Source organism: Candoia aspera, chromosome 4 (genome assembly GCF_035149785.1).
Source record: "Candoia aspera isolate rCanAsp1 chromosome 4, rCanAsp1.hap2, whole genome shotgun sequence".
In the NCBI taxonomy this organism is placed as follows: Eukaryota; Metazoa; Chordata; class Lepidosauria; order Squamata; family Boidae; genus Candoia; species Candoia aspera.
Genome location: NC_086156.1, coordinates 33,273,487 through 33,290,846, shown reverse-complemented (window position 1 = coordinate 33,290,846; position 17,360 = coordinate 33,273,487). Strand labels below are relative to the sequence as shown.

The window sequence follows — 17,360 nt, the reverse complement described above, 5'->3', positions numbered from 1 at the left end:
GCAAGGAAACTAACTGATGGACTCTTCTCCGCTCCCAGGAGCACTGGAGAGATGCCCTCCCATGAGGATCCCAAAGCTTGGGTTCTGTTTAGTAAGCCACAGATTCTGCAGTAATGTTCAATCTTTGCAAATTAGTTGTTTGTTCTCTTAAAAACATTACTTTTTTCCCCTCTATGGATAATCTTAAAACACATGAAGTAGCATGGGTATTTGTATACTTTTCTTGATTAATTGGGATATTCTACTGGAATCCAGTGGATCCTTTCCTTCCCATAAAAATGATATAAATAATAAATAGGTTTGTCAAGACAATAAATAATATTTTGTACACCGATTAAAAAAATATGCACTTTCTACATAATTTTATTCTTTTTCAGTTGTGTCATGGGCAGCAATAGTTATGAAATAAATAATGTTGTAGAAATCAATTCTTAAAAGTGAGCCCCTGGACCAAATAAGATGTAAAATTAATGCTACTTTTTATACAACTATTAGGGTGGATGCTACAGTTATACATGCTATTTTAGACAGTAAGGAAGTTGTAAATTAAATGTTAATAGCTTAAAAAATCTCTACTCATTATAGTGACCCTCTTGCATTAAAATGTTACCATTTAGAGTGCACAAGTAATTTATTTAAATAAATGTATGTACAAGGATAATGAAGGGGGGGGGGAACCTACAGAATTCAGTACAATGGCTGCATGCACTGGTGGGTGGACCTCCAACTGGTCTTCTACCTATGGCACATGGAGTGAAAACTAGGAAAAAAGACTGAAGGTCGGCTGTGACTCCCATCACCACATTGCAGGATCTTCATACCTACAGCACACCATGAAAAAGAGTGGGGAAAGATTTAAATATCTCCACAAGAAAATTAAAAACAAACAATTATATAATCCCAGATCTTTGAAAGAGACATAGGCAATGAGCCATCATAATACAGTTGAATTTACAGCTATTTTGCATAATGAATTTGAATTAAAATGTACATATGAAGTAAGGAAAAGGTAATATTTTTCTTTTAAAACTCAGCAAATTCTGAATTTGTATTTCTTTTCATTATTGATATACCAATGAAGAAGACAGCCAAGCTTAAACTTATCAAGCAATTGAACTGTTAACCATGTATTAGTGAGTAGAATTTATTTCTCTTTCTTCCTTGCATGCAGGATCATTATCTTAACAATAAAATGAAACATGTTTGTATTTAAAATATCACATTATTTAGTTATACAGAAGCAACAGCTGGCTAAGTAAAAAGTATTGAATTATTTCAGACATATTGTTTTATACTTTTCTACTGTTCCTTACTATGGAATAACATCAGTTAGTTCAGGGGAGCTTATTCATGCAAGTTACTTTATATTTAGTCTGAGTATATAAATTAAAAGTGGAGAAATTTTAGCCTGACAAATGTTGCTGGATTGCAGTTCTACCAGCCTCAGCCAGCGTGGATGATGGCCAGGGAAATGGAGAAGAACATGGATTCCTTATTCCTGATGCAACATGATTCATCACATGAAGGGAGTTAAATGTCCTGCAGCTTATAATTACATCCATATGTAGTGGGTGATAGATTGTATAAACAATACATGCAAAGAGATTACATGATATTTTAAACATCTTCTGTGAGATAGATGCTAGACTTTTGGGTTCTATTGCATAATATATGCTTCCTCAATTTTTGTGCCCTTCAGGTACACTGGAACTTCAAATCCCAGAATTCTGAGCCAGAATAGCTACACCACCTCAATATTTTGGGAGTTACAGTCCCAATTTATGTGAAGGACACTATGTTGGGAAAGATGAACAAGGCAAAGCACTTATCAGTTTTCATGTATGTACTATATGTTTTCAACTGTTCCTTATTTAAACCGATGAGGGATTGTCCCATCACTTCTCAATATGCATGATCAGAGTAGCTCCAAAGGCCACATTAAGGGGCTCAGCAGTGTGGGTTTTGAGCTACACTTTGCTCGTTTGTGCCTTAAAGGAAAAGAACATTCCATCCATACATAAGAATGGGAAAATGCATTTTGAAAAGGGAGCTGAATCAAGACCCTGTTAATTAGATTTGTAAACATAGCAAATGTATTACACCTACTCCAGATCCTATTTCTTTGTGCTGATGGTGTGAAAATCCAAAGACAGGTAGTTGCCTTGTTCAGAAGAATAATGTTATAGTTCTCCATGCAATGGGAAAACTTTGTGATTGAGCAGAATCTTGTTGCCACATTTAGCTAAGCATAATTAGCTAAGCATAATAGCTTTTCTACAAATATTTCCCATCCTTTCAGGTAGAATGGAGAGAGGAATACTTTTCTCATCTCTCTATGATTACATTGGTCAAGCAAATGATATGGGGGGATTATTGGAAACAGCCATTGGCCTCAGTATCTATTAAAACACATAATAAGTAAATGTGGGTTTTATTCTGGGACATACCCATTTTTGTTTTTATTTCCTTGCCTCTATGCAAAGGCATCCCATAATAGGTAGGCAGTCCTCATCCCACCCTTACCAATTTACCCCCATGTTTTACATGAATCTCTTCCCATGCAGGAGAGAGAGAGAAATTGGGGTAGTATTCAGTAAGAATAATTGCAGAATGATACAAACTAATGTTTAGCTGCCAACATTCATTATAGTCATCTTGGAAAGTCATCTTTTTACCACAAACCACTGACATTTATCTTCCGCACCCATATCCATTTAGAAATAATTTTAAAACCTCAGACTCTGGATTTCAAGAGGGCAAGTCTGTTCAGTTTCCTAAACTTCATCTGAATCTAAGTTGGCGTGGAATCATCTTTGCGGCATCAAGGTATCATAGTTCAGACAGGGATGAAAATACAAGATTAAAGCTTCTCTGAACAAGAGATGATATCCATTTCTCTCTCTGCTTAGTAACTGAAACAACTCTTTCCAGGTAGTAATATAAGCAACAGTATCCATAACAAGCCATGATAACATCAAAAGGACAGCATTATGATGTCACTGTACAAATGTGCAATTATAAAATCACATCTAATGTAAGTATGTAGTCAATCTCATTGTGTCATAATGCATACATTGTCATTTGTCTCCTGTTTGCCCCCCAAGAACATCCATTAAAACAAGCAAGTTAGAGTGATTCCTCCATCAGCCTATACGTGTTGGCTAAAAGACTTTGCCACTAATTCCAGTTTTAACAAAAAAGCAGAGAGGATCAAGTCATTTCTGGTGAGTCTGGCCTTGACAGATCCTTCAATCTATTTATATATTTGAAGGAATTTACAATAGTTATAAAAATGTATGCTAAAGCAGGATAAGATAAAATATTAACAATCCATTAAAACATATGCAGGGAGGAATGTTAGAACTAGAGAAAGACAACATTAAAAAAAATATTTAACTAATGTCATCCAAGACAATCTATTTTAATTATTGTAACTGAATTGTTAAATATATGTTTACCTGTCTACTTTTGTAATAAAAATGACTGAGCAATGCTTAGCTTTGGTGGGAGCTCACCATGTCTAATAGAATTATTATATGAATAATTATTCAGCTAAAATTAGGTTCAGAGATTTTGTTTTTCGGAGGGTATGAGAGAGAAAAAGAATGAGAGGAGAAAGTAGCAATAAATGAGAGTCCAGTTATTCATGCAAGGCTCAATATGTTCACAGTACAATACAACAATCATACTTGGAATCACAAAACAGTGGGATAGTAGTTTGTTTGTTTTTTTGAGATACCAAGTAAGATTTGGCAACCTTTAATGCAGGATACAAAACTCATCAGCATTCCAGAATTGGTGCAATCCTAGATTTGTCCAAGCAAAACTTGGGCTTTAAATTAAATATGGACAGTCTAAATAAAGTTCTAAGCAACTTACAAGAATAACTTACAGAAAGCTAATTTTCTATTACCTAGATCTAGGAATGTTTTCCGTGCTTTCTCGCAACAAAAGATCGGAGATCAGTGTCTCTGGGCTTGATCGTTTTCCATATCTGTTAAATAAGTTTAAAAATTAAGTTTGTTAGATCTTTTCAAGAAAAAAGCACTAAACAAGCACAAATATGCACAATTGTCAATCAATATTCCAATGCGTATTTATTGTTCAACCCATCATAGTATATATAGTATTACTGAACAGTTCAAGAAAAATCTATACCATACAAGATCTAGTGTTATTAAAAATGGGAAACAATTCAGCTTAACTACTAAATGTAAATTAAAACATAATCTAAACATTATATTAAGTGCCTCTCCCATATGTACTCCACAAAGGTACAACAGCTGATTGATATTATACATGGGCTTTGTAAACAAACAACCTGGTGTTCAATTCTGCCATCTCCAAATAAAAGGTCCAAGACTCCTTGGAGAGAGTCGAAAGACTCCTTGGAGAGACACTGCCATTCAGAACTCACTAGCTGCCCTCGATGTTGTGTCTTCTGATATGCTGGAATACAACTTCTTCAACTTCAGCCAATATGGCAGAGAATAAATACATTCAATACAGTAAAAGTCAAGTATGACAATATAAAACATCAAATAATGATTAAAAGCCCAATGGTACAAACAGTCATCACTGTCTGCCTACAACACAACTGAGAGGGAATCAAGCTAACCTTTCTAAATAGCAATTCTGCAATTGCACTACCTCAACAAAAAGCAGGTAACATACTTCCGTGAGTAGCAAGATATCTATCAGGGCCTCCAGTTACAGCATACCATTCAATCAAGCAACCTACAGAACCTCATTTTATCAGCAGTGAATTAAGACTTAAAGAGAGATTTTAAAAAGGAAGTTTTTGGAGGACAGGAGAGGGAAAGAGGAAAAAATAAAGAAGGATAAGAACTATTTGATCTGCAGAAGAAAGTTCTAGTAAATCTTACATTCTATCAGCAGAACTAGATTTAAAAACCCTATTTCCACTGCAATTGTATACACAAATGTATAGTCAGAGACTTTTTTCAGTGTTTATCTACATCTTCAAAAGCCAAAATATGAGTCTTGCATGAAAAATGTGAAGAGCACCAGCTGCATGATTGAACTGTGAATACTGTGTTTTGATTCATTATACAGCTGATTCAAACACTTTCCTAGAATGGTCTGTGGTTTGTTTCTGCTTGTCTTCCCCACAGTACTTGCCAGTGGACCTACCTTCAGCAGTAGAGCAAATAAATAGCTTTTTCATAATAAAGTCAGGGGATTGCATTTGTTTTAAACAAATCTAAACTTGCCAAATATCACAAGACAAAGTCTTCGTTGGCATCAGTTAATAAGATTATTGGATGAGGTCTTTAAGAATAAAAAGGAGCTTCTGTCAACATAAGGGAATCTGAGCAAAACTGCCATTTTCTCACACTTGAAACTGAGTCAAGGCTTAAATCTTTTTATTTAAGCAGGTCTACTATCTTGCACTACTATCTTGTGGTGCTGGAGAAGAATCTTAAGAGTCCCTTGGACTGCAAGGAAATCAAATCAGTCAATCCTACAGGAAATCAACCCTGACTGTTCATTGGAAGGACAGATTCTGAAGTTGAAGCTCAAATACTTTGGCCACCTAATATGAAGAGAGGACTCACTGGAAAAGACCCTGATGCTAGGAAAGACTCAAGGCAAAAGGAGAAGGGGACGGCAGAGGAGGAGATGGTTAGATAGCATCAACAATGCAATGAACATGAATCTGAGTAAACTCCAGGAAACAGTGGAGGACAGGAAGGCCTGGCATGCTATGGTTCATGGGGTCACAAAGAGTCGGACACAACTTAACAAATGAACAACGACTATCTTGCAATGGTGAATGCTGGCAACTCTTGTAAGCATTTCTTCTTCATCCAAAGCAACAAAACAAAATAAAAATAGTTTCCTTAAGAGTGTCAGTGTCATATAACCTTCAAGAATTAAATCTGTTCAGCACTGCATACTATCAAGAGATCAGGTAATATATTTACAAATATATTTGGTGGCTGACGGGAGTTGCCACAAAAACATCTCTTAGCGTTCCTCCATCCCAGATGCTCAATCTACAAATTAGATCAGCTTCTCCTAAGTACCCGCTGGTTGTGGTGGACATTTACTTCCATCATTCCAAGTCAAAATGGGCCATTTAGAGAGTACCAGATTGAGGCAGATTGAATTAGTTGGAAGAGACTCAAAATTTATGAAGGCTTACTATGTTCAGTTAGCAAACAGGAGGATCTAGGTAAAGGGAAATTTCCCTAATGCTGAATGCTGACAAACTGGTTTCATTAACTGCTGCTAGTGAAAAGTAGTTCTGAATTTTTTCTCCACAACAGTCTCATAAGGAATGTTATACATCATTAATAAGCATTATCTGCACAAGCTGCTTTTTGGAAACTTATAGAGCTATTAAAGAAAGAGGCTGCGGGCATAGAAACAACAAAGACATTGAGCTGCCAACATTTTACCTGCTATAAACGTGTCTTTGGACATTGTGTCTTTTAGAGAACATGAAAAGTCGTATTCTTTTCTGGGAAGAGTAGAAGAGCTAATGTGCTGTTGCAAGAAGATATGGAAAATACAGTAAGTGCATTTCTCATTGTTTAATCACCAAGCTGGCCTTTAAAACTCATCTGTTGAAATCCTTGCTAATATCTGTGATAAGTGTGATAGAATACAGTCTCTGGCCTGAAATGATTTGCCAGATGTTTCTTATTAGTATTAAGTTAGTCTTCCCAACCTGGTAGACTCCAGATGTGTTAGACTAGATTAAGAAAGCTGCTCTGAATCCTACAGATACATAAGAGTGTCCCACAGACTCAAACAAGACCTTGGGGGTGAACTCTTTCCCAAATAATCTCTCCCACAATAAGAAATGCTGAGAATTTGCCAATCTCAATTTTGTTGGAAAGAATTTGCTTTTTGACTCTTTCAAAGGAGCAGGGAGGAAACTAGTAGAAGGCAATGAGAAGGGGAGAGATTGAAATGTTTGGATAACGATTTTCTTCCAGCTTTTTGTACCTCCTTTGCTCTATATGCTCTTTATTTGTAAAACTGTACATTCCTTCTTTTCTTAGAGCACTTCCATATGTAAGTCCTTTATCAGTTTTTGTTTCAGATTCGCTCTAGTGGAACTGTAAAATCTACACTGGCTGTAATGTACTTTTTTAAAAAATAGATTTTCTTCTGTCCTGGATTAATATTTCCATATGGCAGAAACCATGAAAAAAAACCTTCAAGAATGTCTATGTTTTAGTGACACATGGAAATGGTTCAATACACACAGGATGCTTTCCTGTAAACATGTTTCTTCATATAAGTAGTGGTTGGAATACACTGTCATTGCATCTTTTTCCAATATTTACTTTTTTCCAACCTGAACCTAAACAGAGTATTTGATGCCACTGAATTCAAATCAGTTCAGTTCCAATAATTTTTTAAGGTGAGTGTTCAGTATAACTCAGTGATTTTTCAGTAATTCAATTATTTTTCTTAACTGACTTAACTAAAGAGTTCTTGAAACTCAGAAGCCTGCAATTATTTTATATAATTTCATCCGGCTAATAAAAAGCTCCTGCCCCTATGATTTTTTTTTACAAAGCCACTATTGCTTTGTATGAGAATTGGAATATATCAAATTTGGCCATTCTATAACAGAGGGTTCCTGTGCAGGAATATGAGGACACTTTGCTAGGACTTTTGTTCAGGGATTCATTGGCACCTACCACTAGGTACTTCTACCCAGTTCGGCTTTGATTTTATTGCTAACCTCAACGGCTAGAATTATAACGATCTTTGTTAAACTAAAGACTGTTTGGTTTATTTTCTGTTTTCCATTGGTTAGTAGATCTGTATAAGTCTGATAGAATGGACAAAAAATAACTTTAACAGCTGGAATTTATATTTGCAAAAATTGAGAAATCACAAATGTTTACTTACATCTTCTTTCCAGCAGACTTTGGAAGAAACACAACCTACTATTACTCTGTACCAGATAGGCCTGCTCATGCCTGCTCAAGGTTCTCAGTCATTCCATCCAAGAACGTAACAGGGCAGGCACAGGTCCATGATCAGTCACCCTTTTTTCTTCTCCCCTCTGTTTTTTCCCATTAACCAATTTGCTTGAAGAAGAGTTCTTTAAATTTGAAAACTTGCAACAACTTTGCAAAGAGTCATTCTTTGAGTGAGATGGGCAGTAACAAAATTTGAAATATAAATAAATAAGTAACTCCATCCCACCTAGGAATTTTAAGTAGTATTACTATATATTGTGTTATCAAAAATATTAACTATTATTATTATTAATGCCAGATTAAAGTCAATTGCCAGACATTACAGGGATTATTTCAGAAAATGTTAGGAGTGTCCTCCTGCGTAGAAGAGCTGTTGATGATGCTGGAAACTTTTGTCTTGACCACTGCTGGACTTTTCTTCAGAGATTGACACAGCGTCAAAGTTTGGAAGGCTGCATTTGCATCCTTAGATCAAGACTGTGATGGGGAAAAGTATTCAAAGACCACATCACTGCATTCCATACTTGATACAGTTCTGATCTCCTGCGTCTCTATTGTCACTGACCAAGCAACAACAGAAGTGAACCGGAAGTATGTTCAAACAGTGACCATTCAAACTTAAGGCTGAATTCGCCATTATAATGTCATCTTAACATTCATTTCATTTAAAACCAACTAGGTGATCTTGAGCCAGTCACTCCCTATCAGCCCAAATTGGCATCAGGCTCTGTGACAAGCCATGTGAAAAACAAAAACCCTCATTGCAAGATGCATTGATAAGCTTCAATGTAAGAAGCATGTGAGTGCAGCACAAAACATGTGGATCCTGCAACTAAGCAGACAAATGCAAAGAAGAATAATTTCATTTTAATATTTGTTCTAGATATGATTTTAAGTAACAGAAGGATTCATATATTTGGAGTAAGCCATCGTATGATATATTGCTTTGTAGTTCTATAAACCTTGCAAAGAGTGGTTTACAGGTAGTCATCGACCTATGGCCACAATTGGGAGCAGAGTTTCCATCATTGCGGTTGTAAGTCAAGTCACCACGTGACCGGACCCGATTTTATGACCATTTTTTACAGCAGTAGTTAAGTGAATCCAGCTTCTCCAATGGATCTTTTTTGCCGGAAAACAGCAAAAAAATTGCAAAACACGATCACGTGACCGCAGGATGCTGCAACTGGTCATAAATGCCAAGCATCCAAAATGCAAAATATGACTGGGGAGGAGGGGGTGTTGCAACATTTTGCAACTTTTGCAACACTCAGAAGTGCTTTACAGGCCACAAAGCATCCATTCGAAGGCCATCATAACTTTGGACAGTGTTAAACGAACAGTCATAAGTCAAGGACTACCTGTATTAAATAAACAAGGTTTAGCACCTGTGAAGGCAGTCACAGTGACAAAATGGATCTTCTTACATGTATAATGACATTGTTAAAGCGTCACAATGGGTTCCTTAAGTCTGGATTTGTGCAGGGCTGCCTTGTCCAGGAAACAATTCTGATTTGTTTTATATTCACACAGAACAACATAATACAAGAACCAGGGTAAGGCCACAGACAGCAGCAACTGCTGCTTGGAAAATTACAGCACTTTATAGGAATCATTCCCTGTTACCTCTATGATCCATTGGTTTACAGAATAGCCTTGTGTTTGCAATCCCAGATAATTAAAAATGCTTGAAGAGAATCAGTTCTATTAGATTCTTGATCTTTTTTTAGCTATTTTATTGTACAGAAAATAATTTATCTATTTGCTAAAACAGCTTTAATGGGCAATATTATCTTCCTGGCTTCTAATTCAATTCTTCCAACTCTTAAGAGTCCAGAGAAAGCGAAAACCTAATTAAAACTATCTCATTTGTTTTGAATTGTAAATCAATTTGGTGACGAGTCCAAACTGGACTATGCTATAATCATTTCTTGGGCTAAATGGGATATCTCATAAGCAGACATGCAGAGGGAGAGATTTTACCTCTGAACTTCATTTGTTATTAAATTATAAAATTGAAATATTAAAATGATTTAGCTTTTTATGTTCCCTCTCATTTTTTAAAACTTTTCCTCAAAGGTTAATTCCAATCTACATGCCTCCTAAAGACCTGTGTCTGAACAAATTATTTCACAATATGTAGCCTTTTTAACCAGAACTTTGGAAATCCCAGAAGAAAACTATAAAATACCATAGTCATTAAAAAAATAACAATAGTTTAAATCATGTTGGTAAAATGAGTACCCAGCTTGCTGGGGAAGGTGCTGACTGGGGAAGGCAATGTCAAACCACCCCGCTATAGTCTGCCAAGAAAACGTTGCAAAAGCGGCATCCCCCCAAAAGGCTCAGACATGACTCGGTGCTTGCACAGGGGACCTTTCACACACGATCTCCCTAAAATGAACTGACTGGAAATCCCATTGATTTTAATAGATCTACTCTTCATGTGACCAACCTGGACACACAATCCTTTAAAATGACATTTATTCACTAAGAAAGTCAATGCTTGATGTATGCACTTCTTTGCAAGGATCTTTGAATGCTATCTTTTATTTGGCAGGTTGTCCAATACATGTCTATTTTAAGGAAACAGAATCATAAGGGAGAAAATAGGCATGGAAGCTGCACCTGTAGAACAATTGAAAAGGCAAGTGTATAGGTGACCTGGTCAGTCTCTATCACACTATATTGTATTTCTATTTCAATTTTAGCAATTAGAAGTGTATTTATATGTATAAATAGCATGTAAAATTGGTATGCAAATTATGTCACCTTTTTGACATTGTGTTTCCTTTTTTGCAATTATGCTTAGGTACCCACCCTATTCAGCAAATGTGCAACAGACAATCCAGAGTCTTTTAAGATAAAATGCCCTTAAGTGGTAACTTAAGCAAAGGGTTGCGCCTCATTTGAATGGTTCAGACTATAGGATCTGGTTAATCTATTGTACATACAATCCTTTTATGCAGAAACACAGGCACAGGTCAAATATTATAAAAACATTTAAAATTATTTTATAGGAATATGTTTTCTGTAGACTAATTTCTGTGAGTTTGTGCAAGTCAGTATTTATACAGTTAAATGAGATTTTGGTATACAGAGATCCACTATTAATGAGGCAAGTATGAATATATGTACTAGGAAGCCCATTTTACACATTGTGTCTGGTGGAACATTCCCAGATAATTATGCAAAGACTGTGTGTCTGGAGACGAGTAAGGAACCTTTCTGGAATGACTCATCCCAGTCTTGAAATGCAAGCTTTAAGAGTTGTCATTCACTATAAAATGCCTTAGGATTCTTAAAGTAACACAACCTGACAGAGTTCCCATTTGCTCCTGCCAAATATGATCATAACTGTTACAACTATTTGATGTTTTTCTCCTGCCACATGGTAAAAAAAAAGGGGGGGAGGGGGGAATCTGCTGACCAAACCAAGCTGTAGACAGGGTAGATAACAAATTTTCATTTGAATATGAAGGGAATCTTCATATTCCCTTCCTAGAAAGGGAAAGTGGGCACAAAGAAATCAACAGATAAAAGTGCGGGAGCAGGACCAACCTGCAGAACAGGGATGGGCTATGTACAGTCCATGAGCTGCCTGGGCCTTTCTTCATTTGAAGTCCAGTGATCGGATTTTCATTGGAAAAAGAGAAGCCACAAGGCTTTTCCACCTTCAGCAATGTAGCTCAGCAGTGCTGCATTCATTAAAATAATCTCTCCAAACAATACTCAGTATCAGGGTCACAATTCCCCATCAACTATACCTTCATCTGAAAATTTCAGATCAAGCAGGGGACAGCTTTTATTCTTTATTTCCACAATATGAGCCCACTACATTCTGGGTTTTTTCTTGCTCTCTCTTCACCTTTCTCTCTTGAGAAATGTTTGTCTAGGATTGACGGGGTCAAATACCATTCACTTTTATCTTCAAAAGCTCGAACTCCATTTACACTGGCAGCTCCATATTGGGCTGATGATGGCAAGGAGAGGTCAAGCAAAGAGCAAATCTAAAATTTTATCTTCTTTTCCTATGTTCCAGAATGGTAACCCTGTTAGTCTGTTGCAGCAAAGACAACCAAGAGTCTTACAACACATTTATTATTGTGTAAGTTTTTATGGTCTAGAAAGTGGATGGAATGAACTCCAATTGGCAAAAGCATACACCATAAAAAATGTGTTGGCCTTTATCATGACAGAAGATTGTTTTTCTTCCCTTTTGACAGTGCATACTTAGGGCAAACCATCATTTCTCAAGATCAGCTCCTGATATTGTGTCTTCTTGAAAGATCCTCTATTTTTCTACCTTATTCTTTGTTGCTTTCAAACTTATTAAAGTGTAATTTGAGCCTATTTTCTAATTGCAATGTGACTGATGGTTCAGGTGGGGCTTTTTATTGTTGTATGTCTCTCCACACTCAGAAGCCACCCTGGCTATCCATGCTTCCTAATCTAAAAAGTCCCAGTCAAAGAGTCTAATTCAGGCATAAGTCAGCGAGGCTGCAGAGGTTGCAGACAAAATTGTACAATGAAAAACAAAATACACATATTTGTCATACTGAGATACACATAAGAATGCCACAACCTACCAATAAAGAATTTCAGTGATTTTTTTTTGTTTTTGACAAGTGAGGTTCTCATCTTTATTATTTTATTTATCCATTTATTTATCCACATATTGCATTTTTATTAAATTCCCACCCACATAAATATGTAAAACCTATCAAATTCAAGGCAGATGGTCAAAATGCAGAAGAAATTACCTAGAATATTCTTGCCATCTATCCTAAATATTAGGGAACTTACAAGACCTTATTATCTTGACCTGCCATATGGGCTGAAAGAAGGGACTTTATTTATATCAGCAGCATCAGTGTAGACTTCCTCAGATGGCTGTACACAAGAATATGGTTGATGGACCAATGAATTTGAGCTAATATACTTGTTCTTACCATGATTACTCTTTGTCAATACTGGAGTTTATAGCAACAGCTGTACTATGAACAGGAAGCCTATCCATAAAAACATCTGTGGATGTGGGGGATGGTTGTAAAGTATCAGAGTCAGCCCTATGCTAGAACTGATTTAGACCTTTTTTCTTTCCTAAATAGGTGTGATGTGAAAAATAGAATGGTTTGGCTTAGTGCACCTTTCCCCAGTTTCATGCCATCAATATATAATTCTACAACTCTATGGTCCTCAGCTAACATCACCACACTGAATTCATAGAGTAACTCTACAGCTCAAATTCAGGCTGCAGTCCTATAAAAATTGGCTGAAATGTTCATGGAGTTGAACATCTGGAGGGCACTGGACTGAGAAAAGCTAGTTTGGAGGCTCTTTCCATTTTAAATGTCTGTTCTCAATATCATATAGGCATTGTTCTCAGCAGACAAAAGAAAGAACACAAGAAAAAGAATCACATAGGTGGCCTGCCAACTCCCTGTGGTTATAGGATACATCTGGCAAAATGCCCCACATAAGGGCTGCTTCTTCATTTCAGCAGAAAATGAAGTTTCCCCAGGACTCCAGATATGAATGATACACCATGTTATAATTCAAAGTTATCTTCCTCCCACTCTTGAATTAGATGTGTCAAGTGCAAAGTAAATTGTAACAGCAACGAAGAAGTGGTTTTGTTTGGGTTAATAAAGCCCTATTGTTAATACAATGAGATTTTCTCCTAGGCATCCCCAACCAATTTTTCATTGTCCTACTCCTCATTCAAAAGAAGTGGCCAGCCTTTTGGAAAGGAAGGAAGCTTTATCCATTCCCACAACCTACTATTACTCCTTCTACTATGGGTAGTACTGGTTATAACACAAGTTTTACCTAACTACAAATCTTGGTATGTTGTTTGTTCCATATAGCAAGCCAGCTTAGATTATAGGATAATCAGAGTTATTAAGAAAAGCAGAAGGAAGGAATGGTGAAACTGACAGCCCTATCCCACTGCTATTGGAGAGAAAACAGTTCCATGGCTATTTAATAATGGACCACATCTATCATGACTCCACCACAAATGAGATCAAAACAGTGCCACATATTTTGAAGGTCACCCTGTAACAGCAATGAACTTCGTTACTTTTTATTAGTTTAACTGGGAGGAAAATGCAGGAATGAATGAATTGGGATGGACAGTCTCTAGATTCCTCAAAATAAAGGATGAACTTAGCAGGGAAGCCATCAGTGTTGGCCAATTGTACCACATACTATGTGCTTAATAGTTTCATAGGAAGGGGAATTTCACCAGGGGCACCTGAACCAGTGATAGTTCTTCATGGTGACAAACATACATTTGGAACAATTCCCCATTTTTCTACCTAATTGAACAGGAAGTACTAGTAATCCAAGATCTCAATGACACTATGTCAGGATTCCTTCATTTCTAATATGAAGGGCGTCAGGATAAAAAACGTTATGGAAACCCTGGAAAATAAAAATATTCCCTCATGTAATAAGTAACCATATCATACACTTCCCTTTTCCACACTGAATATTGCTTTGGTACCTACCTTTGCCGTGTGATGAGGTTAATGTAATGCCTCAATGCCGAGTAGTATCTGGCCATATCTTCTGCAGGCGCATCTTCACCAGGGCTGTCTGGTTTGGAGGGATATGCTTCTGCCAATGTTCCCAGACAGATCAGCAGGCACAGGGCAAGTGTCATCATGGACAGACACAACCGCATAGTCCCCTGCATCTGTAGGAAAACAGGAAATTGCAGGGGGAGGCAACCAAAGGATTATTTTCAATATTTCTCTGTTCCCCTTCTCAGGGAAGGAATAGAAAAATTGTGGTTACCAATCCCTTGCTTTCACAAAGAGTCTTAGAATAAGACGCTCATTCAGATCTACTGAATATACTAAGTTGCCACTTAGAGTCATCTGTGATTGGCCTATAAGCCTAAGTACATAAAGAAATAAAATTATTTGTCCAGAGGCTAGTTTCTAAAACTAAGAGTTGGTCTGGATGGGAATCTGTCTCTGTTGCTTGGAGAAATGCTTCTGTAACCTCATTAGCTTGCACACTAGCCCCTGTAATTATTTAATGTTGAGAGAGAAACTGTGGTATGTTTTTAATGGCTTTAATGCATTACAAATTGCTATGAGTTTTTTTGGTTGAAGAGCACTATAGAACTCTTTCAAGTAAAAAGAGGAAAAAATGTAACTCCTCTGTACCTCAGTGTTGAAATTATATTCTATGGGGAAATTTTGGAAGGCATTTGTTTCAAATTCCTCTCTTGTTTTCTTTTGTAGTGGCTGTTATTTAAAAATGTTCAAAACCTTTCCCATCGGGTTGACCAACAGGGAGGTCTATATCCCACTATATCATTCAAAAAGGCATTGTGCAGCTATTCCATCTTTCCTTCCTTAATGGATTTGCCCTGAAAATAAAAATAGGATGGAAGAAACAACAGGAGAATTACAAACAGAAAACATAACTGAACCCCCCCTCTCCAATTCCATCAATAAGGCAGAGCACTGCAGAATAAAAGCCTTGTCTGGAAATACCCTAAGGAAAAATATGGATCTATGTAATTTGCCTAGATCTTCTTATGGATAAGTTTCATTTTTTTTAATGCCTAATCCTTATAACCTGTTAATAAAATTCAGCTGAAAACTTATTAAATTTGCAAGTTTGGTGCCAGCTGTTCTAATTAGCGGCATAACAAAGGGTCATTGAAAATGATCCAGATGACTGCTAATTCAGGAATGCTTAAAGCTGCCCTCTAGGATTTGGGTCTGTTAGGATTTCCCCCCACCCTGGAGATGGAAAAACTAACCTTGGGATCCTTTGATGGAAAACAGATGCAATTTACCACTAACCGCACAATAAATCCTTCCCCAACCAAATAGAAACTGATATTATATCCTCCGCAATATTACGTATCTTTTAAAAGTCTTGTTTATCCTATTGGCTTGTGGTTTTTTGTTTGTCTGTTTTCAAATTATTCTTTTTCCCCGTAAGCTACTGATAAAAAAAAGGAATTCCAATTCCCAAAAAAGGGGGAAGGGGTATTTCTCGCAAAAGAAGGAGAAATAAAGGTATATTTCGAGCAGACCGGACGCCTTTCCTCTACACCCGGGTCCCGGGAAGCCAAATTATTGGGAGAAAAGTCAAACTGAACTTAGCCACACGCTTCGACCGCAGCATCGTGCGGGAAAAGTGGCGAGCCTTAACGCTGAAGGAAGCGGCGCTGGGAGGAAAGCCGCTTTCCTCAGGAGGAACTAGTTCCCGAAGAAAAGGAAGAGCACTCGGTCTGAAGGAACACGGGGGAGACAGGGAAGGCGGTGGGCATCGAGGAAACTCTGTCCGACCGGGTTTCCCGCGAATAGGCAAGAGTCTTCCTAGAAAGGAGAAGAAAGGCACGAAAAGAAAGCGATGCGATTCCGGGACAGGCGCCCGCTCACCTTCTGTGGTACGTAAGACTCTCGCTTGTTCTGCTACTCCCGGATCGATATCGGCCGCCTTCCTCGCCAATGGCTCCGTTCTCCCAGTGTGGGGCTGCGCGCCTCGGCGAGGGTTTTTTATGGCTCCTCCGGCAGGCAGGAGGGGCCTCCAGCGATCGCGCATGGGTGACTTCAAATCCCCCTTCCTCGCCCGCGGTTTCCTTACTCTCTGTTTGCGCCTTGTCCCGTGTTTGGCGTTGAAGGCTGCTGAATTGGGAGGGGCGCAAAGCTGTTGAGTCAGAGGCGCTTGCCTTCCGGCCACCCTCGGACAAGTTTAAATCAAACGAACAAGCCGAAAAAAAGATTTTCCCCGATGTTTCCGCAGAGCAACACCTTTTTGCAAAGCCTCGGCGGATCCACTGCTCCCCAGGGGGAACTGCTGGAACCGAAACTTTTGACGCAGCACCGGTCTTGAAAGCATCGTTCCACCCGCCTCCTTAAGCCCATCTGCCCTGACCCTGTGCTGCCTCCCAGATGTGTGAAACTACATTTCCCATCATTCTCAGTCACCGTTGCTTTGGAGAGTCCAACACTGCTGAAGGCCTCAGGGTGAGATGGCTGGGTCCCCATTTTGCCAATGGGAGGCGATCCAGTGGGCAAATGAACCTCTGGAATAGATCCATAATAGTCAGGAGAGAGGGAATTTGACAGGTGATCAGGCTCCCACAGGCACTGGCAGCAGCTATAGACTTCAAAGGGGGAGTAAATTTTCTACTGGGGTGCAAGAATTTGCATTCTCTCTGGTCCCTGGGAGGCAGCATCCCTAGAGGCCTTCACTCTCTTTTTTTCCCTGCCAATATTGATCTTGAAATTGAGAACTCAGTCATCCCATAAGCATTGTGATAAATTTCAAATCCAGAAATGGAATCTGTCAAACTAAAGCTAGAAAAAAACCTGTTGACTGCTGTCTGCTGCCCCACCTGGAGAGGCTGAATGA

General features: G+C 38.0%; 1 protein-coding gene across 1 annotated transcript; it reads right to left on the bottom strand.

Moving 5' to 3' along the window:
• Window positions 1-535: 535 nt before the first annotated feature.
• On the bottom strand, window positions 536-16,866 carry NPY (neuropeptide Y). Its single transcript, XM_063303780.1, has 4 exons — window positions 16,385-16,866; window positions 14,486-14,673; window positions 3,914-3,994; window positions 536-821 (listed from the first exon to the last, which is right to left on the bottom strand). The coding sequence occupies exons 2-4, from the start codon at window positions 14,671-14,673 to the stop codon at window positions 797-799; spliced, it is 294 nt and encodes a 97-aa protein (XP_063159850.1). The 5' UTR covers window positions 16,385-16,866; the 3' UTR covers window positions 536-796.
• Between the last annotated feature and the right edge of the window lie 494 nt (window positions 16,867-17,360).